Here is a 24,815-nt window from a genome sequence, read left to right as displayed (position 1 = left end):
GCATGTGTTGGCTTTATCTGCAGGTTGCTTCTCTCTGGTGGGAAATGGGTGCACAGCCTCGGGCTTCACATCTACATACTGCTTTGACCAACGCAAGAAGAGAATTTCTCTTCCCAAATGTGAAACGAGGTTTATGGGTTTTACTCTAACTGAGCCGCTGTAGGTCAAGGGCCCACCCCTGTCTCAATAACTGTAGCAGTGAGGGTAAGGGGAGGAGGAGGCTTACACGGATTGATTTAACTCAGTCAGACCTCACCGATGGAGCTGGGCCAGCTTGGTCCCCCCGAGACACAGGGAGAAGAGTCTAAACATGGATGTGGAGGCCATCCACAGCGCCCCGTACTTGAAGAATATTGATGGTTGGGCCTCTCATCTTGGGTCGACACTCCCTCCGTAAAGGGGCGGATCAGCATGGTGATGAGCCAATGACCACTGTTCCCGGGGGCTTGGGAAGCCCTGGCTGAAGTTAGAGATTGTGTTTCAGAGGCAGATAGAATGACAAAGAGGGGTTCTGTGAGTCTGTGGATTTTTCAAAAGGAGGAAAAGCAGGTGTGCGTTGGCGGTGGGAGAGGCTGTTTGGTTATGGAGCAGTGTTGACTCTCAAGACTGACCCTCTGTCTCCAGCCACCTGCAGTGCCCACTCAGCTAAGAGGGGGGAAAAAGCAGGTGATGAGTCACCTCAAAACCAAGAAGCAAAATAGCTTCCCATGAGAGAAGCCACTCTTTTGTGTTTACTTTCAGGTTGATTCCTTTTTAAAAGGTATTTTTAACTAATTGACAGTGGCTCATAGATTATTCTCAGCGTTCACAGAATTACTATGGAACGGTTATGCTCACGGCCTCTGGAGCTGGGCTGCGTCCAAGTTCCCGCTCAGTCTAGCAGTGTGAATTGGGCTAGTTACTTCACCTTCTGCACTGTGCTTTTCCATCTCGAAAGTGGAGATACATATGGTACCTGCTTATAGGGTCCTTGTGAGAATTAAATGAGCTGTCACACCTCTGGCTAACAGAATCCATGGGGGAGAGAGAGGGATACACTTTTTTCTGTTTCTTTTCCATTCTAACACTTTAGACATCTCGGAACGGATATGAATTTTGTCACACGCCAAAGAGAGGATTGTATTTTTCAAATGGTGCCTTTCTCCAGCATGAGGGGACTACAGAAGGGCTCTGTAAAAGGTGCCAAGACCTTCTCCCCATTGCCCCCACACTGGCCGCACTTCCAAAGGTGATCGCTAAGGTCACACGGGGCAGCCAGTCATTGTAACTTAAGTTAAATGGGGTGTTGTGACTTGCTCAGTAATTGCGTTCCCACCGCTCTGTGGAGGGCAGCAGGGTAAGGGGGAAAGACAGGAGGACGGAGCCGGACGCTCCTCCTGCAGGATGGGGAAGGGTTGCTTTGGGAGCAGTGAGTAATGCTGAGACCTGTCCACTTGCCAAGGACCTGGAAACACGGTCTTTTACTCTTGACTGTCCACCCCATAACCTCAGTGTGATAAAAAGTGCCACTCCGCTTAGAAATCTACGCGAGACCCCGTACTGTCTTTCCCACTCACCTAAGAGGCAGAAACAGCATGCTGATGTCATGTCCTTCTAGCTCCAAAGTGGTTGTGGGTCATCCTTTGGAAAGTAATCAGAGTGAAATTAGAAAATCTGCTGAGAGTTTTTAAAGTTCCATTTGCACACCTGTGGCGGAAGGGAAGTCATCAAATCCTTATTTTGACCCCCCCTCCCTATTCTGAGAGGCAGTTTCCCTTTATTGTCAGAGAAGCTTTGAGATGCAGGCTCGGGAGGAGCTGTTGGGTTCCCCCAGGCCCTGAGAGCCCCTCTCCCCACAGAGGAGGTGGAAACTCCCTGAAGCTTGGTTTCCACAAGCAGCTTTGTAAATATGTCTCTGCTTCCTCAGTGACAGGCAGCACTTGCCATGAGGCTGTTAAGCAGCCCAAGCGGGCATTAAAGGCAGAGAAGCAGCACTGTTTTATGTTGCTCAAAGGACCTGTTTTGGTGGGGAGAAAAAGGGGCCTGGAGCCAGAGTCATCCATCATGGCCAGATGGGCCAGAAATCTGTCTCGCTGAAACCCCTACTTGGCCTTTGCTCTGAAGTGGCAGAGTTTATTCAGAATCTGTTCTCCTTGCTGGGTGAAACTGTGGTTGACACTGAGCTGAAAATCGCTGCCTTGAGGCACATTTTGGAGAGAGCCTTCAGATTCCTGTGCTCCAGAAATGAAGTGCCTGGGAGAGGCGATGTGATAATGCACGCACGTGTGTATCCTGGAAAAGAAGACTGTGTAAGACATCGATCCACTTTGGGGCTCATAACTCAAGAATTTCTGGAATATATAGCTTCAAGAGTCCTTTATTCTTCCTCTTCAATTCCATCCTATATAATAATAGCCTAATATGCTAAGTATCCAGTCATCTGTTCAACCAATCAAAGTGTGATATGCTAAGGCCACTCAACCACTCGCAATGATGTGCACAGACCACCAGGGGGCAGACAGTCGACCAGTAGGTTAGTTTGCTGCTGGGGTCCGGCATATCGGGACTGAGTGAGGTGGGCTGGACACGCCCTGGAGCCCTCCTGCAGTCCCTCCCCATCTGGCCAACCTCCTGCATCCCTCCCCGGCCCCAATCATACACCGGTGGGATCTCTCAGCCTGGCCTGCACCCTCTGGCAATCCAGGACCCCTCAGGGGATGTCGGAGAACTGGTTTCTGCCCGATCCCGCAGGCCAGGCCGAGGGACCCCACTGGTGCACAAATTCGTGCACTGGGCCTCTAGGCCTATCTAATAAAAGAGAAACATGCAAATTGACCGTACCTCCGCTACGCCCACAAAGCCATGCCCACCAGCCAATCAGGAACGAGCATGCAAATTAAGCCAACCAAGATGGTGGTTAATTTGCATATCAAGGCGCAGAGCGAAGACTGAAGACCGCGTAGAAGAAAGCCAAGCGCTGCAGAAGGGAGTGAAGCTGCAGAAAAGCAAGCAAGCAGGGCAGCGGAGAAGGGAGGGAAGCAGGCAGGGCAGCGGAGAAGGGAGGGAAGCAGACCGCTGCAGGAAGCCCTATTGCAGGAATCTTCCTGCTTCGGGCCTCTAGTTTTAAATAAAATTGTCTCATTCATTTTAGACACATACAAATGTCTTTTACTGTTGAAGACTTTTGAGCAGAAATTCTCCAGGCTGTATTTTTTTTTTAATATTTTTATTGATTTCAGAGAGGGAGAGAGCGATAGAAGCACCAATGATGAGAGAAAACCATTGATTGGCTGATTTCTTAAAGTCCTAGTACTTTCCATTCTGGGATACAACAGGAAACATGACAAAGTCCCTGTCTTCATGGAGTTTATATTCCAGTAAGGATACAGATAATGAACATGTGGACACATTGCTGTATTCTGCAATGTCAGAAATGCCATGGAGGAGCATAAAGCAAGGCAGAGGTGGAGAATAACAGGAGGTGCTCTTTACAGGTCGGCCAGGGTAGGGCTCTCTGAGGAAATGACTTTTGAGCAGAGACCTAAAAAGAGGGAGCCAACCAGGCTGACCCTCAGGGGAGAAACATTCCTGGCAGAGGGAACTGCAAGTGGAAAGGCCCAGAGGAAGACCTATGCTTGGGGAGCTCAGAGAACATTCGGAGACCCATGTAGCAAGATACCTGGCCTCAATAAAGGGTCTCAGCCTTGACTCCTTTTTTTTATTTCATCCCCACACCTCATCTAAACTCATCTACTGAGTCATGTCAACACTCTTCCAAAATATATTGTGAACTCACCCACATCTTTGTCCATGTCCACCTCACCCAAGCCCCTGCCATCTCTTCTTGCCTGGATTACTCTAAGAGTCTTCTCACTGACCTCCCATGAATTTCAATCACATTTCTCTGCTCAAAATTCTTCAAGAGATTTCCATGGCCCTTTGAAAACAGTTTAACCTTCTGGCCATGGCCTTTAAGATGGTCTGTAATCTGGCCCCTGCCTGCCTCTCCAGCCCCATCTCCTGACAGCCAGGGCTTTAGCCACATGGTCCATGTATTCATCAGCTCGAGCTACCGTAACAGAGTAATACAAACTTGACAACTAAGACAACTGACATCTGTTTTCTCACAGTTCTGGAGGCTGGAAGTCTGAAATCAAGTCAATGTTGGGTTGGCAGATTGGTTCCTCCTGAGGGCCATGAGGGAAGGTGTGGCCTCTCTCCTTGGCCTATGGATAGCCGAGGTCTCCCTGTTTTTACACTGTCTTCCCTCTTCATATGTCTGTGTCCGAATTTCCTCTTAGAGGTCATAATGAATTAGGTCATACTGATGACCTCATTTTAACTTACTTACCTCTGTGAAGACCCTGTCTCCCAATACAGTCACATTCTAAGGTGCTGGTGGTTAGGACTTCACCATATGAATTTGGGGTGGGGACACAGTTCAGCCCATAACAGTCCACTTTTCTCTTTCTCAGATGCTACAAGCTCTTTCCCAATTTAGGATTTTTCATAAGCTATCCTATGGTCATCCACAATGGTATCCACAGGCACACTTGAAATGGTTGTGGATTAACTACTCTCCCACAGCCTCACCCTTAGGTGGTCACAAAAGCCAGTCTCAGACCAAAAAAAAAAAAGCATTCATTAACAGCCACCACCCACAATCCAGGCCGAGTAGCTCAGTTGATTAGAGTGTCATTCCAATACACCAAGGTTATGGGTTCAATCCCCAGTCAGGGCACATACTAAAATCAACCAATGAATGCATAAATAAGTGGAACAACAAAAATTGATGTCTGTCTGTCTCTTCCTCCTTACCTTCTCTCTCTGTAAAAAAACCAACCATTAAATAAAAATCAACCATAAAAATAAGCATTCATGGACAGGCAAGCACAAGACAGTCCATGCAGCCTGCTCTGGAAGCTGATAAAGTCCTAGCTCTCTGCCCATGTAGATGCCATGGCTACTCCCTAAATGAAAGGTCCCCTGGAGAAAGGCGGGAGAACATTCTCAGACTTCACCAGGCATCAGGATCTCTGGGTGGGTTTGCTAAGGTACGGATGCTGTGTTCTGCCCCCAGAGCTTCTGATTCAGTGTGCACACCTTGACATCAGTGATCTAGAGGCAGGTTTTGTTATTCTTTCTGAAATTGCCATCAGGCAGCCAGCAATTGGCTAACCAGTGGCTGGACCCAGGACCATGGAGAGAGTTAGTCTAGATCTAGAGTGCCAACCCTTGGAGCATAAACTGCAGAACGCTCTAGATTCTCGTACCTAACAGGCATAGGGGCAGAGAATGTCTCTAAAAGGTTTTAGAGAATACCATTCATGTCGTCAGTGAAAAGCCATTTCTCACGGTCATTATGCTCATTAGTAAAGCCGTGGCACTGCTCGAGCTCTGGATAAGTGAGGTGCACAGGGATAGCTGAGTGTGGCCTTACCGATGCAATGATAGCTGACTACCCATCACATGAATCCCTAGATAGGGCACACATGCCTCTAGCACCAGTCCAAGCTGGACAGTTGAGAGCACATTACAGGCAGCATTAATGGAAAGGAAAGTGAACTAACAAATCCGTGGGCATTTGTTTGATCCCACAGACCGAGCCTGAAATCATAGAGGAAACCAACGTTGACAGAGTTAACGAGCCACGGGGCTACGTCAGATCACGGCAAGTGAAGGGCCACTCTGAGACGTCCACGCTGAGCTCCCAGCCCTCCATCGACGAGGTCCGGCAGCAGATGCACATGCTGCTGGAGGAGGCCTTCAGCCTAGCGTCCGCGGGCCATGCAGGCCAAAGCCGGCACCAGGAGGCCTACGGCTCAACACAGCACCTGCCCTACTCGGAGGTGGTGACCAGTGCCCCGGGGACCATGACGCGGCCCAGAGCTGGGGTGCAGTGGGTGCCAACCTACCGCCCAGAAATGTACCAGTACAGTCTGCCCCGGCCGGTAAGTCAGACATCCTGCCCGCCGGCTATTATCAGGTCAGTCCTGCCCAGGGTGTTCCAACAGGGGTCTCCGAGGGGGGCGTCTAGTGATAAGTCACCTTGGAATTTGGAGATGGGACTTTGCTGGGCTCTCATCCTGTCCTCCATCCATGATCCAGGCCTAAGCCTTTGAGTGCTCTGAACACACGCCCTTATTCCAACTGTAATACACTTCAGGAAGAATTTCCTTTGCTACTATCCCTCCTGTGAAGGGCTGACCTCATTCTTCGTGCACTGATGGTTTCCTATGTTTCCAAGTGCGAGGACCCATTTTAAATGTCAAAACGCATCGCAGAGCTGCTTGTTAGGGTCCCTGTAGCCTGGTGGGTCAGAGCAGACGCTCTGGACACAGGGGGCTGGACTCTGAATCCCAGCTCTGCCACTCACTGGCTTTGTCACTTGGGGATGTCACTTAAATTCTCTACAGATGAAATCAGCAAATGAAAATGACCTACTTCCTAGGGTAATTGTGAAGAGTAAACCAGTTGATATATGCCAGATACTAGAAGAATGCAGGCACACATAAATGCTATAGAGGTGTCAGTCACGTTTATTTCATTTAGTGGTAACTGCACTTCAGTAACTGAGAAAGCACCCAATGACCAAAGCTTCCATGGATAAACAACAATTTTAATTAGTTTGCATTGTGCTCATTATCATAGTGTCTACATATATCTTTTTTAAAAAATATATTTTATTGGTTTTTAACAGAGAGGAAGGGAGAGGGATAGAGAGTTAGAAACATCGATGAGAGAGAAACATCGATCAGCTGAGCTGCCTCCTGCACACTCCCTACTGGGTATGTGCCCGCAACCAAGGTACATGCCCCTGATCGGAATCGAACCTGGGACCCTTGAGTCCGCAGGCCGATGCTCCATCCACTGAGCCAAACCGGTCAGGGCCATATATCTTTTAAAAAAAAAAAAAAAAAAAAAAAAAAGACTTAGTTTTAAAAGGCATACACCATAATAGACGATGCCTTGTACATGTATAGATTCCACCTTTGGAATATTTCATGGCCTATCCCCAAGGATTACTCATTAATAGAGTTTTATAAATCATCATAGTGATATGTAATTAGATAATAAAAGCTAACATTTGCTGTGTTTCAGTGTTACGAGGTACTGATCTCGGTGTCATGTGTACGTTAACGCATTTATTTCGTTCTTACTACAAGCCCTGACACAGGTACTAGTTTTATCCCTATTTTACAGATGAAGGAACTAAGATTCCACAGTTTGTTCAAGTCACACCGCCGGAAAGGGGCAGAGCCAGGGCCCAAGGCCAGGCAGTATGGCACCAGAGCCCATATTCTTAACCACCGTGTTTTTCTGCCTGCTGCTGTGTTACGCTGCCATTCGTATCATTTCTCTCATTTTCTGTAGCCTATGGGCTGGCAGAGCCTTGTGATGACATCAAACATGTTAGCATGTCATTCCTAGCATGTCATTCTCTAGCCGAACCTTTCCCTATTGATTAAGCATTCGCAGGAGAGACTAAAGTTTATTTGAAACTGAACCTCTGAGGCTATGCTTGGGAGAGGTCATCATCATTGCAGAGCCTTGACCTTAGGCCAGCAGGTACAGAATTTCTGTTTCGTCCATTTGTTCCACTGTGGTCAGATCTGGGGACTCTGACTCATGCCGATTAAGCTCAGAACAATTATTTATTCACAAACCTGCAAGGAGAAGCCAGATGGCCAGGTGGCCAGAATACTTGTTTGCTGGTCCACAGGGTCTTCTCATTAGTAAAAGCCAAGTTGGACAAAGTGAGACATTATCCGAAGAACTGGTAGGTGTCAAAGTCAGCTTTCTCAGTCTGCAATGTGCAAATCCAGAGAGTGTAGTCAATAAAGGAAACAGGATGAACACGGGGCATCTTTTGTGCATCCCATTTTCTGAGAGATGGGTGGAGTAATGCAAAATTTTTATACAAATTTTAAGCTAAAACAGGGCCTTAGGGCCATGTCCAGATCTCAGGAACACGACTTCGTCTCTGCTGTCAGGGAACCTTGCTGGCTACGGTCAAGAAGCGCTGCCTTCCGGAAGAGTGACAGCAACTCTGGGGCCACCACTGGCCCAGCTCCCATCAGTCTAGAGTCCCAATCCTTTTTTTCAGAAAATTTAAAAAATTCTCACTGAACCTTACAAACCTGTCACCTTGATATATTTTCCCATGGTAGTCATATTATAGTTTTCTACTAATTGAGCATTAAATTAGTACCCACTTTTATGGGGGAAGAACAAATCTCCTCACTGAGATTCAGAAAACACTCTAATCTATCACACACAGGGTTGGAAGTAGGCTTAAGGTTGTGAGTACTCAAAACACAGTTAATTCTTGTCTTATTATTTATTCATGATTGTATTACTTTTCATAAAACAACTGTAAACTTACTTTTGCCCCACCCTGGATATACTACCTCTTACGTGTCTGTCCCCTAAGAAAACCTACCTGTATCCATTCTATAGTGATTCACACTGACTTCAGTTTCATTGGTTCATCCCTCCTGAGCTCCATGTCCCCGGATTCTGCCCCCAGTCCAGAGTAGAATGGCACTCTCCAGCTGAATGACCTTAGCCAGTGACCACATCTCTGAGCCTCAGATTCCTCAGTCATAAAGTGGTGAGGACAAGAGGGCTGCAGAGAGGATGAAATCCAGGTACCATGCTTAGCACAGTCCTGGCACCTAGTCAGCGTCCAATAGTCATTTGCCGATATTAATTAAAGTGCTTTACATGGCCCCGAGCACATTGAATTACTCAATAAATGCTAGTCATTAATATTAAAAACATCCTCTCCTTTGCAGTGGGTCCTACTAGTTCTATCCCTTTCCCCCGACAGTTCTGAGATGACTGTGAAATTCCTTTCAGCGCATGCTCCGGGTGCCCCCACTCAGCGTTCCAGAGAAGCTGCACTTATGTCTAAAGATGGTTCTCAAGAACATTGGGACCTCTTTGGCTGGAGGCCAGATTCTGGGAGTCCATGCAGAGGTCCGGGTTTCAGAGAGAAAAACTTAATCAACAGGATGAGCCTTAAAACCAATGGCAGGCAAGAGGATGCCACAAACCACATCCATTATGCTCGGTTTAACAAAATCACCTAAAAATTTCATTGTGAGACATATGAAAACTTAGGTGGTTCCCTTTGTCATAACACGGGGTTGGCAGTTGTGCCAAGAAGGGCAAAAACATCAGCATGATATACTTTTAAAACGACAACACCAAAAAAAAAGGGGGGGGGGCTTCAGAAATAACACAACAGAGAGGGAGGCCATCCAACCGTAGGATATCAAAGGCAGCTCTTTTGTTATTAAGGTGTGTTTTTTTTTCTAATAGCACGTGTGTCCCCTATTTTCATGAAAGGAGAAAATAGCCTACAATGCACAATAGCCTACAAGTCAAAATGATGGCTCTTAACCCAGGTTCTTGTGGAGCCCCCTTGCACTATGGTAATGAGGAAATCAATAGGAAAGATGGCAATTTAGAAGGATAACTGTGATTACTTTTCAGCTTCCCCAAAGGAAGGGCTCTGCGCTCTGCCAGAGGATGATTGGAGGCTGGTGGTTTTCCTAGTACGTGCACGGGGCCACGCTGATGGCATTTATACCATGGAAAAGGTGACTGCTGGCAGCGTGCGATTTCTGCCCTGCATTTTAGGAGACTCTTGACTCTATTTTACCCCTTAAGTCTCTGAAGAAATTGGATTCGACACCTAATGACCAATCGAATTTGGCTAGCAGCTGTAATGGGTCTGTGCCACGGGGAGGGAGACCATCCTTCAGCCTTCCTGTGGGTGTCTGGGAAGGGGTTTCCATGAAGGTAGCAGGTGAAGGCATCTCCCTCTACAATTACTAGAGGCTTTACAGATGGAACTGACAATAATGATGATGATGATGATGATGATGATGATAATAATAATAATAATAATAATAACAACAGCAGTTGCCATCTATTAAGCTCCCTGTGTACCTGACACTGAGCTAAGTGCGGTGTCGACATTATTTCTTATCATCGAACAACCACCCTATGAAGTCAGTATTATGACTCAATGAAGAAACTGAGGCTTGGAAAAGTAAAGAAACTGGTCAAGGTTACACAACTATAAAGGGAAGAACTGGGGTTAGAACCTCGAGCTGTCCAACTTCAAGGCTCACTCTCTTTCCACCCTGTGGCCAGGCCGATCATAAGGATGCCCTCCAGGCTCCGATGAGAACTCGAATCTCCAAAACTTCAGTGTGATCTTCTCATAAGGAGGCATACCCCAGTTTGAGGGGATTTTGTCCATTCCTTTCATTGCCCCTTGTAAGGAAGACATGTTTTCCTCCTCTCCCCTCAAAAACAAAACAAAACAAAATAAAAAGAGCACTCCCAAACCTTTGCTTATGGTGAGATAGAAAGACATCATTTCTTGTGTTCAAGAAATGTTACGTTTCTCGTGTTTCTCCAAATCAAATTTGAATCTGTCCTGAGTTCCCATCTGTCCAGGTAGGTGGGAAATTCAATGTCAGTTGTTACTGAGCTCCCTTCACCTCTAGTTACACCAAAGTCATTGGTGGTTTGATGAAGTTGAATCACCAGGAGTGGGTCTTCCCCAGGGTGGCTCATGGGGCATTGTCCCAACTCAGGAGTCATTGAAGGTGGGTCACTGTCATTCCCGGGCCAGTCTGAGCAAGGGATCTTTGCCTTTGGAAATTCCTTTTGCCTGAAAAATTCCTTTTGAAAACCAACTGAGCACCCAACATCTGGCAAATGCATGCCCCCCTGAGTTTAGAAACATGATTCGCGCGAATAAAAACCCTTAGTCGATACAGGAGGGCTGCGTGGGAGGAGAGGAAGTCCGGAGAATACTTATTTCAGCCCACAAACTCAGGTGTGTAAGACACATGACCTTCGATGTTTTTATGTAATCTTCTCCACATGCCAGAAGCTTACTGTCAGTCAGGGCAGTCTCCCTCCATATCCCTGGGTTAAGCTTATTGGGGTTGGGGTTCCAAACCATGCTGAGGGGGTGGGGAGAAGGCTTCAGTATCTGGCCCCAGTCTGTCCTCATCTCACTGCTTTGGCTGGTGTCCCTGAGAAGTCCTTGTTTCTGCTAGTCTCCAGGTGATAGTCCAGGTAAGCTGTGTCCTGGTCCTCCTGCTAATAAGCTCTCTCCAGACCTCTCCATTTCTTACTCGCATGCTTCTGTGTTCTGGGGGAAGTGGGGAATTCTGTGCTGCTGGTTCCTGGGCTTTCCTAAAAGTGGGTACAGGCCCCTTGTCTTTAAGATTCCAAACATTGCTATTGTATTTGTGTCCTCTCTTCCCTTCCCCTACCCCTCCCTCCAGAGCGAGGCAGGACACACAGCCCCTTCATCAGACTCATCAGCATCTAAGCTCCCTTGCCTCCTTCTAACTCTCCTCTCGTCTATCCGAAGAGAGTTTACCTAATCCAGGGGCAGAGTCGTCTAAACGTACCTCACTTCTTCCAAATCTCTTGTTTGGGCATCAGCCTTAGACCTTGAGCACTTTGGGGCTTAGATTTTTGATAGAATCCTAAACTCTTGCTGTTCAATAGCTCTGGCTTTTGAAATACCAATAAGAACTGGCTCTTGGACCATCTTCACTGGCCGTGGCCTTCCCTGGGGCAGGAAGGTGGGATGCCCTCACTGCTTGGGGCAGGGGAAGGGCCCTGGATTCAAGAACTGGGGCGGGGGGGGGGGGGGGAACGGGGGGGATGAGGACCTTAGTTGCTACAATTACTATATCAAAATATCCTGTCTCAGCCCTAGCCAGTTTTGCTCAGTGGCTAGAGCATCGGCCTGCAAACTGAAAGGTCCCAGGTTCGATTCTGGTCAAGGGCACATGACCGGGTTGTGGGCTCGACCCCAGTGGGGGACTTGCAGGAGGCAGCCGATCCATGATTCTCTCTCATCATGGATGTTTCTATCTCTCTGTCCCTCTTCCTTCCTCTCTGAAATCAATAAAAATATATTTTTAAAAAATCCTTTCTCAGAAGGAAGGGAATATCACTTCTCGAGTACTTACTATAAGATGTGAAATGAGTCTTTCAAACAGCCTTTGAAATGGAGATATTATACTAGTACCTTCATCACCTAATGAGAAGGTAAGTTGCTCCAGGTCAAACAGCTGGTAAGGATCAAAGCAGGACTCAAGCCCATCTTTGTCTGACTCCAAACTCCTGCCGCTGATGGGAGCTGGGCCAGTGGTGGCCCCACTCCACCTTAGCTCAGAATTATAAGACAGTGCCCTTAACTGGCTGTGTGATTTTGATGAGACAGTTTACTTCTCTGGGGTTCAGTATCCCTTCTGCTAAGGTAAGGGGTGTGGTCTCAGTGTCTCCTGCTCTCTTTCCACTTGAACCTTCTATGGCTCCCCAGGCCTTGGGAGCCTCAGATATTCTCTCATTAGCTCTTGGTGAACTGACAGAACCACAGGATGTAGTTATTTATAGCTGCATGTGGCTTTCGGGGGACACCTGTTCTGCCAGGCGCAATATTCTCAGGGTCAGCACAATGCAGGGGAAGGGGTCCCATGTGGTGAAACCCAGTGTTGTCAACAGGTATGGGAAGATTGGCACATTTATTCTGAACTGGACAAGGGCCTCCAATGAGGGTGGGTTGGCATTGGCCTGTCTGTGCTCCTTCCCTGAGGAAAAGCCTGAGACCTTCTGACCTGTTCCTCTAGCCTCAGGCTGCCCCCTTTGACTATTACCCCTATAGTGCTACCCTTGACGTTGCTCTTGACCTCTTGACCAGATTCCTCTTCCTGGATGCATGCACATGCACAGGAGGGACCAGCACAGGTAGGTCTCACCTGGACTCACTCTCTACTGGGATTGCTAGAGGGGTTGGCCTTGGCCCCTCCCCCTCTCCCCTTCTCCAGGGACATGAGGACTGAAACTTAGAGCAGACTGTGCACCTTCTTTCCCTCTACTTGACAACCAAAACTTCTGGTCCCAGGGTGTCTGACTTTAGTCATACCCAGGCTCCTTCCACCTCAAAGATCTAAGACCAAGTTACAAAGACTGCCTTGAGTCCTGGATCTCTGAACTCCTTCCTAGGAGAGGGCAGAGATTCCAAATCCTTGGTCACCAAGCTGGGCAACCTATGCCACCATCATGAATCTTGGAACCAGGCAACAGTTTTGAACAATAGCTTCCAAGGGGGTCTCAGTCACAAAGCAGCCAGCAGGGAGCCAGGTTCCAAATACATGAGAAGGGAAGCCATTATTAAGAACCTGGAGGACTGTGAACCATGGGGGACTTGCACAGAGGGGATGTAGGAAGACGCTATGTGGGACACAGGACCCAGGACCCAGGTTGCCTGTTTGAGACCCTGAGGATACAGCCCAAAGGGGACTCTGATCTCTTCTATAGTCTTGCTGTGTACCTGGATATTTTTTTCCAAAGAAGGGAATTCCCTTAGTACTTGTCCAAAGTTCAGAACTTTTCATCAATTCTCCTGGTGAACTGGTACAAGACAGCCATGGACATAGAAAGCTTTTTCTTGGCTGGAAACTGTATTGACTAGAGAGCAAGCCTTCCAAGAACCAGGGACAAAAATAGGTTGTCTGCCTCCTCTACTGGTTGTGAGAGGCCAGAAGAGAGAAGAGGGACTATCAACCCCTTGCTCTCTTTTGGGAAAGGTATGTCCTTACTTGTTGGTTTATTGATAATAATAGAAAGCAAAGAAGGAAGGACACCTAGGACAATGATTTTTAAATTCTCAGCAAAACTTGAGGGTTCAGGGAAGTCCCCACGCTGTCATTGTGCAGGTAAGTGAAGAGCCAAATTCACCAGGGTACACCCTCCCCCCGCCCCCGCCGACACACACACACACCTCAGCAACCTAAAATAGAACCATGAACTGAAACCAGAGCTGGAAATAGTGAGTAGTAAGCAAAAATGAAAGGTGGAGTGGAGTCCTTGAGATTCCTCTTACATCTTGCAATTGCCACTGTGCTTAAAAGGTATGTTTTATCCAGGATCAGGTTGTTATTTAGTGAGCTGGCCCTGATGAGTATACAATCTGCCATAATGCTGAAGGGAGGAGACTCATTCAGTTTAAAGATTCCCTCTACTGCTGCTTTCGGTCCTGATGCCTTCAGTTTCATCTTGTCATCTGGTCATCGAGAGATCTGGCAGGCCATGGTACCTAAAGAAAGAGAAGCACAAGTTAAGCTTTGTCTCCCCAGAGAGCATTTCTAGATTTGCTCTTGCTAAGAAGGCTGTGGCCTGGCTCTCTGATCCTATCACCGACTGTTGTCCTCTTATCCCCTCAAGTGTTGATTAAAGTCTTCACGTTTGTGACAGTTCCAATCATTTATCTTTGAATAGTGCTTTATAGATTGCAAAATACTTCACACATACACTCACTTGCCTGATTTTCACAGTACCCCTCTGAGCAAGGCATCTTCTCTCCATTTCAAAAGAGGACACTGAGGCCCAGAGAGGTCACCTGTCTTGCTTAGGGACATAAAGTCTATTCATCAGCAAACTAGGCCCTCCACTCATACGTCCTGATTCCAAGCCCATTGCTTTCCCCCCGTTAAACCTCATTTCCATGAGTAAGAAAGTAAAATGCAATCCGTGGCTCATTCATCTAATATTGATGGATTGTCTTTAATATACCAGGCATTGTTCCAGGCTCAAGGAGCTAGCTGGCAACAAAGCCCCTGCCCTCATTACAGTCTAGGTTGGTGGCAGATAATAAATAAACAAGCAACATTAAAAGCACACCAGGGAGAAAGAGCGGCATGTACAAAAGCCCAGGCGGGAAAGAACTGGGAGTATTCAATTGCCAAGAGCACCTTTGCAAAGAACAATTGAAGGACTCTGTGACCACAGTGGCCTAGGCAAAGGAGACAGTGATAGGAGATGAGATAGAAGAGGGGGCTGGGGGACATCTTAAGGAATATCTTAAGGGGGAAGTTTGAGGAAGGAAGAAAAGCCTGCCCCTCCGAAATTTGATTCCATTTTAAATAAGAAGACTCTCTGTGTTGACTGACCCTGGGTTTTAACAGATCTCCCTCTATTTGCTGTTTTTCACAGGCCTACAGGTTCTCCCAGCTTCCTGAAATGGTCATGGGCTCTCCGCCTCCGCCTGTACCTCCCCGGACTGGCCCTGTAGCGGTCGCTTCTCTCAGGCGGTAATGCTTTCCTGTGTTTGCTTTGTTTTGAGTATTTGGAAAGGATTTGGACCTGTGTACCCCGACCTGACAGCCTTCCTTCATGCCATGCCCCATTCTGGTGCATCACCCATACAGACAGCCGTGTGCCTGGGGCACCCGAGTACCATGAAGGACGTGGGGGGACATAGAGGGCTAACCAGCTTTCCTGTCATTGTAAATAGAAAGTCCTGGAGAACCCACAATTGAAGAAACCCAGTGTCATTGCCCCATGCCCCGAAAGCTCCGTCTCTGATCTCGAACATGTAAAACGTACCCCAGCGGGGGCCACCACAACAGGTGCCTCACGTCTAGCTGCCTCCTGCCATGTGTGCACACCCCTTTGTTATTAGGGGTGGTGTCCAAGAGGCCAGGGAGCAGCGCGTCTCAGCGCTCACCCCAACTCGTGACTTCCAAGAGGGAGAGGCTAAAAGCACATGAACTCGGATATGTCCACTGTGAGGCACATTCACTTTGTGCTGTGATATAAAAAGCACATGTTTTTGTTGTTATTGTTTTCCTATCCTCCCTCAATGATATTTTTTCCATTGATTTTTAGAGAGAGTGGAAGGGAGGGAGAGAGAGAGAGAAACATTAATGCGAGAGAGACACATCGATTGATTGCCTCCTGCACTCCCCGACCGGAGCCGGGAATTGAACTTGCAACTCAGGTACATGCCCCTGACTGGGAATTGAACCCCCCTTCAGTCTGTGGGCTAACACTCTAACCCCATGGTTGGCAAACTGCGGCTCGTGAGCCACATGCGGCTCTTTGGCCCCTTGAGTGTGGCTCTTCCACAAAATACCACGGCCTGGGCGAGTCTATTTTGAAGAAGTGGCGTTAGAAGAAGTTTAAGTTTAAAAAATTTGGCTCAAAAGAAATTTCAGTCATTGTACTATTGATATTTGGCTCTGTTGATTAATGAGTTTGCCAACCACTGCTCTAACCAATCCAAACCAGCCAGGGCAGACCTGTTTTTAATAAAGATAGACGAGAAACACAAAGGCCATGAGCACTGGGGGAGGTCGAAATACTCATCATGTCCAGGGCTGGGAGAAACAACTGGTCCCAGAGGTATGTACGGGCCACTGCCCTGGCCTTCCGACACTAGCCTCCCCCAACACACTAGTCGCACCCTATCTGTGGACCACAGGTTTGAATTTTGTGAAAACAGTAAAGAAAAATGGCTTCCCCTCAGAAACAACCCTGCCCTCAATCCCAGCGGTTTAGGATCCCCGGCTGTGTGTAGACCCCACCCCGTGGCCCCAGCCGAGCTCAGGGTCGGGTGAGAAGCAGCAGACCAGGGTTCCATCTGACTTGCCAGTAACCTGCTGTGTAAATCCAGGCAAGTTGCTTCGCCCCTCTGGCCCCTGGTTCCTTATCTGTAAAATGAGAGCAATACCCTAACTGTTCTCAGAGGCTCTGAGATTCCTCAAAGGGGACCAAGTGTATGGTGCAGGCATTCTCCTGGGAAGGGTTTTCTGAAGGAGTAGCAGATGCTGGGAACAGTATGAGGGAGGCCAGGGCTGGGGAGTGAGCCAGCCAGAGAAGGAGGGAGGGATTGAGAAAGAAAGGGAGACCCACCCCACACTGCTGAGCCTCCAGCAGCCACCCTCCCTCAGTTACTCCCCAGGGTTCTGGCTGGGAGGAGCGTCACATCCACCCTTTGTGGTAGGTTTACCAAAACCCAGCATCTATTTCATCTCTTCTCTCAACCACCCGTCTCCTCCCCTGTCCTTATGCACTGTCTGCCATCCTTGCCAAATAGGAGGTCACCACCCACTCTCTAAACCCAACGGTTTCCATCTCTGCTTAGAAGCCACCTGCTGTGGCTTCCTTTGCCTCCCGGCCATGTTAATGATAGGGCAGCCTGGAGTCTCTGTGGCTAAAGCACCCTATAACAATGGGAGAGGCCGCTGAGCCCAGGCTGCCCTCTTGGCTTCCTGAGCACTTGGTGGAAATACGATGTGTCAAATGGGCCAGATTCTCTGCTTGCCTGGGACAGAAAAAAAATGTGTTCCTATTCATTATGCCCAGGAAGTGCCCGAGTGCTTGGCTCCTGTGCCTGGAGCTTCCCAGAGCCTTGGGCATCTTGTTCCTGCCAGTAACTAGTCCTCAGGACCCTCTAAGTCCCCATCCTGGTGTCAGGAGAGGGGAGCATCCTTGCTCTTCAGATGGAGCCTTCTCATTGGCTGTCGATGATGTCATCACCTCTCAGATCGACAATACTCAGCGTTAATTGCTTGGTTTAATTTTATGTAGGAATTAAGTACTGAACTCCCCAGAGACACAAGAGCCACCCTCAAGGGGGTACTGACCTTGACTATCTAATAATGTCTCCAGCGCCCGGTCAGTATGGCTCAGTGGTTGAGCTTCGACCTAGGAACCAGAAGGTCATGGTTTGATTTCCGGTCGGGGCACATGCTCAGGTTGTGGGCTTGATCCCCAGTGTGGGGCATGCAGGAGGCAGCCGATCAATGATTCTCTCTCATCATGGATGTTTCTATCTCTTCCTCTCCCTTCCTCTCTGAAATCAATAAAAATATATTTAAAATAAAAAAAAAATGTCTCCAGCTTGGGCCACCATGATGACTGTTACTGGTCTGGGTGTGTTGGCCCCCTTTGTTATTTGGGGGCAAATCCTCATGGGGCTTGGAGGCTGCTGCGGTTCCTCAAGGTGACTGCCCAGCCAGCTATGGTCCAGAAGCGGCTAACGTAGCCCCTCTGCCCACCCAGGTCCACCTCCGATGTTGGCAGCAAGACCAGGATGGCCGAGTCCACTGGGCCCGAGCCGGCCCATCTGCATGACAGCGCCTCCTTTACGCAGGTGTCCAGAGGCCCCGTGTCCGTGGCGCAGCTGGATCAGTCAGCTTTAAATTACTCAGGTGGGCAAGAGAAGAAAAGCCTGCATCGGACCCTGGTCCCAAACGCACGCTTGCGCGCACACACACACACACACACACACACACCCCGACGTCCACACTCTACCTTCTACCTGCTGCCCTCAGGAATCCAAGAGCTACTCCTTTTATTTTTCAAAAAGATCTGAAATCTGACAAATATTAAGATATGTTTCAGTCAGGGTATATGTTAACATTTTGCCAGATTTCTGGTTTTTAAAAATGATATGTTTTTAAAAGCATTACAGATAACAACGATCCATCTCCATCTAAATTCCCTTCTCCCCAGAAGTAATCATAGTCTTAGATCCTGGGTGTTAACCTTTTGCTACATATGTATGTATATATCAGCGATTTTCAACTTTTTCATCTCATGGCACACATAGACTAATTACTAAAATTCTGCAGCATGCCAAAAGAAACGTATTTTGCTGATTTTGATTCATTCGCACCAGACGGCTATTTTTGTGTTGGCTGTCGTCATTTTTTTAATTTGGCCATCTAAGGGAAAAGAGGGCAGTGCTCCTGACTAAATAGTCGGGTATTACATGTTTCAAACATTCTTATAGCACACCCGTGTGTTGCAGCACACCGGTTGAAAATCGCTGGCATATATTAATGCTTTATATATTTGACATCTGCATCAGTGCTATCAAGCTATACATTTCCTCTTGCACTTTGTTCACTGGAGCCCCCCTCGCCTCCAGGTTGCTGGATACACATAGAGCTAGTTCATTCCTTTAAACTGCCATGTGATCTGCTCGTACAGGATCTGTCACAGTAGATCCTTTCCCCTAGGGAGGGACGTATTGGTTGTGTCCAGTTTTTTATTATTACCAACAGTGTTGAAATGAACATGGAAGTCTGTACCTGCCCTGAATGGTGTTTTGTTTATTCAAACCTTACTTTGGGCTAAACTGCAAGCACCCAGTTGTCAACGCTTGTTAAAGCATTCACTGTGCCCAGAAATTTCACCGGCGGAATCCATGGCTTTTGGTTTCTTTTCTTAGCTCTTTAAAAATACCCTTCCTCCTGGGAGGGCGACACCTGGACACTGAGGTGCCCTTTCCTCCTGTCAGCAGGTCTGAGGTGTTGGGCTGGGGGTGGGGGAGGTGGTGAGGGCTCAGCCAGGGGAGTTAAGCGATCATTTCTCTAGAAAGACAGGCTGAGTCGGCGGATCAGGCCTTTTTTTTTTTTTAATTTCTTTATTGATTAAGGTGTTACATATGTGTCCTTATTCCCCCATTACCCACCCCCCCAGATCAGGCCTTTCATACTGACTGGGCAGTGAACAAGGCTGAGGCCACAGGTGGAGTTCTGCTGCTCCCCCATTACCAACTCCCCCAATGCCAGGCCCCCCACCCCCTGTTTCCCAGCTTCCTCAGCTTGTGCAGATGTCAGCTGAGTGGGTGGGGTGCTGGCCTAATCTCCCCCATCCATCTTCTCCCTGCCAGGCAATACGGTGCCCGCAGTGTTTGCCATCCCAGCTGCCAACAGACCAGGCTTCACCGGCTACTTCATCCCGACGCCCCCCTCGTCCTACCGGAGCCAGGCCTGGATGTCCTATGCAGGAGAGAATGAGCTCCCGAGCCAGTGGGCCGATTCGGTGAGACCCTTGCTGATTCCCCACAACGTTACCTGCTTGACACACTTCAGGGAGAAAAGGGGTGAGAGGTTGAGACGAGTGCGTTGTTATCTCACTCCTCCTTCCACCAACCAGCTGGCTAAAGTCAGCCGTTTTAAAGGAGACGTGGTAAGATGGGTTGTCCTTTGACAGAGGAACTTGAGACCTGCCAGGTTCTACATCTTCCTGAATCAAAGAAATGTTTATAATGACTGCCATTTGGGGGATATTTTCTATGTGCCAGATACCATGTTAGATATTTTATGTATATGGTCTTATTCAGTCTTCACAGCCATCCTATCAGGTAGGGGTTATTAGTCCCATGATGCGTCCCATTTTGCTGACAGGGAAAACTGAGGCCTAATCTAAAGCCACCCAGCTTTTGTAAGGTGCTAAGGCCGGGATTCAAACCTGCCTCTGTCTGGCTCCAACGTGTTTTTAAAGATGTTCCTTTTAGCTTTAAAATTCTGTAAAAATTTTTACATGAAATACCAGAAAATGGAGTATTAGAAAGTCAAGACTGAATTATTTTGCATGTACCTCCTAAAGCTTCCTGCGTGACTTTCAGCCAAGGACTGGTTTCTTCCGTCATGACAACTAGGAGCTGTGGCACAAATATCCACACCCAAACCTGCCTCTGAGCCACCTGTCAAGGGCTGCTAAGTGGAAAACACAGACAAAAAACACCCAAGGGGAAAAAACAAACAGCACATGGATGGCCCTTAGAGTGGGGAGCCCCCTTTGTGTGAGTCCATCCAACATGGATAAGAAAGACTGTCTCAATTTAAATTTTAAAGAAAGAAAGAAAGACTGGCTCTCCAGGCTGACCCTGAGGGCACCCAGTACTGTAGGTCACTTTAGGGTTTGGTCTCAGCATTCTAGAGTTAGAAAACATGTTGACACCCAAGGCCCGGGTCACTCCTGGGGTCCATACTTTCCACCCTTACAGATTCAACTCAACCTCACAGTTGGTGTCTATTCTTATTGTAGCGATGTCTGATCTAAGTGACGTCATCAGGGGTGAAGTTATTCTACATATATTCATTTTCCTGGTGATCAAAGCTTACCCCTTGAATTTCTAAAATGTTTTAAAATATATGCCATCTTGCATTTTTTAAATTCTGGAATGAATTCTATCCTTCCGCCTTCTTCTTTAAAAGAGGAGCATAATTGAATTTGTCTTTAGCCAATGATTCAGCATCATTATTATCCCTCACTAAACTAAAATGACATCTGTAGGAAGGTCCCTGGTGGCTCGTAGGATTCTCTCCCCCCTCGGATACCTCCAAAGTACTGTAATTTTTGGATTATAACCCTTCTGTTTGCTGGATTCTGCTTATATTAAAAAGGTAGCCACGTAGATTCATATGTAGACACAGGTATGTTCCCACCAGCATATCCAGTGAGAATATTCAAATTACCTACTTTCTATCTAACCAGTCTGACTCCAGGTTTTGTATCTGTACAATGGTACGTGGCCTCCGTTTTCTCCCTAATTTCTTCCCTCCTGCCTCCAGTGTCAGGTGCATCTTATGACGAGCCCCTTCCTAATCCCAGGCCCCTCCTCTGTCTCCCAACATCCTCTGCAGGTCCCCCTCCCAGGGTACATCGAGGCTTACCCCCGGTCACGTTACCAGCAGAACTCCCCGTCCAGGCTCCCTCGGCAGTACAGCCAGCCGGCCGGCATGCACCCCAGCTTGGAGCAGGGCCCTGTGCCCTCCACGGCAGCCTCCCAGCAGAGCCTGGCAGAGAACGACCCTCCCGACACTCCCCTGACCAACATCTCCACGGCGGCCCTGGTGAAGGCCATCCGGGAAGAGGTGGCCAAGCTGGCTAAGAAGCAGACAGACATGTTTGAGTTCCAGGTCTAATGCCTTAGCCCCGGGGGCTCCCAGACTCTGAGGAAACAGTCTTCGGGCTTCTCAAGCCTAATATTAGCGTTGGGACTTGAGGCATAGACAGTGGGTAGAGTCTTCCTCATCCTTAGTTTCTGAAAAGGTGAACCATGGGGCTTCTGGGAAACAGAGGAAACTCTTGAATGACTGGATTCTCGGCCTCTTCAACTGATTGTATGCCAAGAGGTCCCTGCTTGGGACCGTATGCTTGATATTGTTATATTCAAACTGCCGGTGTATTTCCCTACGGAGCCTTAGTCGGGAGAGACACGAACTAAGCTACAGATTCCTGTCCAATGCCACATTTCAATAAGTCACCAGAAGGCGGAGGCCGTAGCTCTATCTTTGGTGACTCCTGCATGTTAACTGTTTCTGTGTTAAAGGCAATGCAGGCGTGTGATGATGCACCAGACTGAACTCTCTCTCATTCAGCCATGACTGTAACTCGTTAAAATCACCTCCTGTCCGGAAGGGAGGCACTGACTCCAGCCAAGAAACTTGAGTCCTTTTCTTTTAGAGATTCATATGCAAAGTCGGGTGCATGGGATGAAAGCCAGTGCTATCGATGACTGTACCTCTCCCCCGCCCCCCATTACGCAAAGGCCAGGAGAGGGAGACGATGAGAGGGAATGGTTGGTTTGCGATGACAGGTTTTTGAAAAGGTGTTGTTATTTTGGAACCGGAGTACCCTGTGAGCTGGGATCCAACTGAAAGAGCAGCGGAGCTAAGAGCTTATAGGGTCCTACAAAAGGAAAACAGTTCCTGGTGGAGCTTTTTCTTTGCCCTGCAGTGAAGGTGGCCTGAGAATGAAGCTCCTCTCTCTCCTGGGATAAGAGATACATCATTGACTTTTATGAGAAACATCTCGGTCATTTCAGCAATGACGTCCAGCCTGGGCTGCTGAGTGACACAAAAGGAACTAGTGATGGATGCCTGCTAGGAGCAGGAAGAGTGGGTCCAGTCTCCCCAGCCTGCAGCCTCTGTTCATAGAAGCTTCTGAATGTAGAAAATCCGTTGATTTACGTGTAAATGTAAATAACATTTTAAAAAGTGTATGGAGGTAGCCAGTCCCCTCCTTCCCCACCCTCTGTGGTTAATGGACACTGGAGGACTTTCGCTGAAATGGCCGGGCTGCTGGCCTTGTGGGGGTGATGTTGCGAATCACCTGCCCCGCCATGGCGAGTCGGCCTCCAGAGCTCTGGGTGGGCAGCGTCTCCCAGCCCCGAGTCACCTGCCGCACAGTCAGCGCAAAGCCGAACAGCTGCTGACCTCATTCAGGTGGCCTCGGGGAGAAAACGCGGTCCCCTCCCCCACATTGAGGGCTCACTTGGCGTCTGTTGGAGAATGAGGGCCTGTCCTACCTTCACCCAAGATCCATCTCGCTTCAGCTGTATCCATTCCCTGAACCCATCTTTCCATTCTCCTCACGAGTTTCTTTGGTCTTTACTGAGAGAAGGTGGCAATTTAAAAGTTAAGAGAAGAGTGGGCGTGGAACTGATTAGAATGGGAGATTCGACTGTCAAAGCACAGACTTTTCAAAGAAGCGGTTTTTATTTCCCAGTGGCCAGTGGCTCTTTCTGGGATGTTCCGGAGATGACGTGTCACGGAAGTCCCAAGCAAGCCTCTTGTTCGGATGATGTGAGGTAGTGTCTTTTGGTATGCTGGTTGATCTTTCATAGTGTTAGCTTTTTGTTACTTAAAAAGAAAAAAATCAGCTATAAATAAAATGTATTTTTGTAATTTCCATGTGTATATATATGGTATATTTCTACCAATGGCTAGTTGTTGTAATCCAAAACTTAAATCAGCTTGCAAAACACTATGGACAGTGTAAGATTTTATCGACAGATTAACACAATGCCTAAGTCTATCTAAATTGGTATTCAATGCACTTGAATGAACAAAGAGCCAAAGAAACTCAGCCTTTTCATGCAAATGGTATGAGTCTGATAGAGTCCGCTACATTGTCCCGCCTTATCAATAATATTAATATTTCATCAGTGCAATGACATCAGCCCAGTACTTTGTCTGCTTGGTAAATGCCTGGAAATGTTACATGTGGAAATGAAGTTTTAAGACCTTAGTGTAATTAAAATAGATGCACATGCTTCAGAGACAGTGTCTGAGCTGTAGATGTGCCAGTAACTTACAGAGAGCGAGCCTGCGGCCCCAGCTTGCTAAGAGGATGAGAAACAAATCATTGCAGTCTTTACAGAGCCCATGAAATATTGAGTTAGTCAACTGAAACAGCTGAACACGCAGCATGCTTAATCAAACCCTCCCTTAAACTAGACACCAGCGGTTTAACAAAGTACATGGGAGGAAAACCTTAAATTGAAAAGAGGTCAGTCTGTTCATGGTTTCCCACCCATGAGCTGACAGCCACCATTGTTTGATATCGTGTGACTAAGATGGGGTCCCTTCTCTGAAGAGTCTTCTGACCTCATGGATGGGACAGATACCTGGGAAGCTGGCTCAGAGAAAAGGCAAATGTTCAGAAGTGCCTCGTGGAAGTTAAAATAGAGTTCCATGAGAGCCCAGGGGCTTTGTGGTCCTCATGACCCTCCAGACAGTTGGAGAAGCCACAAGACGGTGGTGACCTTGAAGAAGGAAGCAGAGTCCCGAGAAGTGGAGTGACCTGCCCAGGGCTCCGGCCCAAGCCTGCTGATTCATGACCCACCTTGCTTCCCATTTCACCATGCTGCCTGCATGCTTGTCTGTGGTTTCTTGAACTATGCTAGGAGGTTTAAAAAGTAGACAAGGGTCATCTGAGACATTCCCTATGTTCCTGTGAAGGAAAAAAAAGATGATGGAATGTGTAAAGAACTTCAGATAAAGTGTATAGAGGACAATGCCTTTGTAGCATAATAAACATTTTTTTGGAACTCGTTTTGACGTGAGTTTCCTACAGTCTGAAAAGAAATGCATTTTGGCTTTTTCTAGAGAACACTGCCAAGGAAATGGTGTTCTCAACTGCTGCTCAAGAATAGGGGTGTATTCCTCTCAATGCCATGGCCCCAAACAGGCAGCCAGAGGGGCCATGACAACGTGTCACTGGGAGGCAGCAGATTCCATGCTCTGCGTTGGGGAGGCAATCCCGATGTTCAGGAAAATGTCTAAACGTCTGGTGTGTGTCCTGGTACCTGTGATCTGAAGATGGCAGTGTTACTGGAGCAGGAATTGCCTCTTCCATGGTGTGCAATGGACTGAACGTTTGTGCCTTCCCCCCACCCAATTCATATGTTTAAATCCTAACCC

The 24,815-nt window shown here is 47.8% G+C and overlaps 1 protein-coding gene across 5 annotated transcripts in view; it reads left to right on the top strand.

Moving 5' to 3' along the window:
* Window positions 1-24,447, top strand: part of KIAA1549L (KIAA1549 like) — a 230,088-nt gene extending 205,641 nt beyond the window's left edge. For all 5 annotated transcript variants that reach the window (XM_080687146.1, XM_080687145.1, XM_080687144.1 and 2 more), the window contains 5 exons: window positions 5,580-5,930; window positions 15,022-15,119; window positions 17,875-18,023; window positions 19,493-19,644; window positions 21,252-24,447. In XM_080687146.1, coding sequence (XP_080543272.1) covers window positions 5,580-5,930; window positions 15,022-15,119; window positions 17,875-18,023; window positions 19,493-19,644; window positions 21,252-21,533 — 1,032 coding nt within the window. In that variant the 3' untranslated portion in view covers window positions 21,534-24,447. The remainder of the gene's footprint in view (window positions 1-5,579; window positions 5,931-15,021; window positions 15,120-17,874; window positions 18,024-19,492; window positions 19,645-21,251) is intronic.
* Window positions 24,448-24,815: the final 368 nt, after the last annotated feature.

This window comes from Plecotus auritus (genome assembly GCF_963455305.1).
Source record: "Plecotus auritus genome assembly, chromosome: 9".
Taxonomy (NCBI): domain Eukaryota; kingdom Metazoa; phylum Chordata; class Mammalia; order Chiroptera; family Vespertilionidae; genus Plecotus; species Plecotus auritus.
Note: the sequence above shows the minus strand (reverse complement) of the source record. Positions and strands in the feature narration are given on the sequence as shown.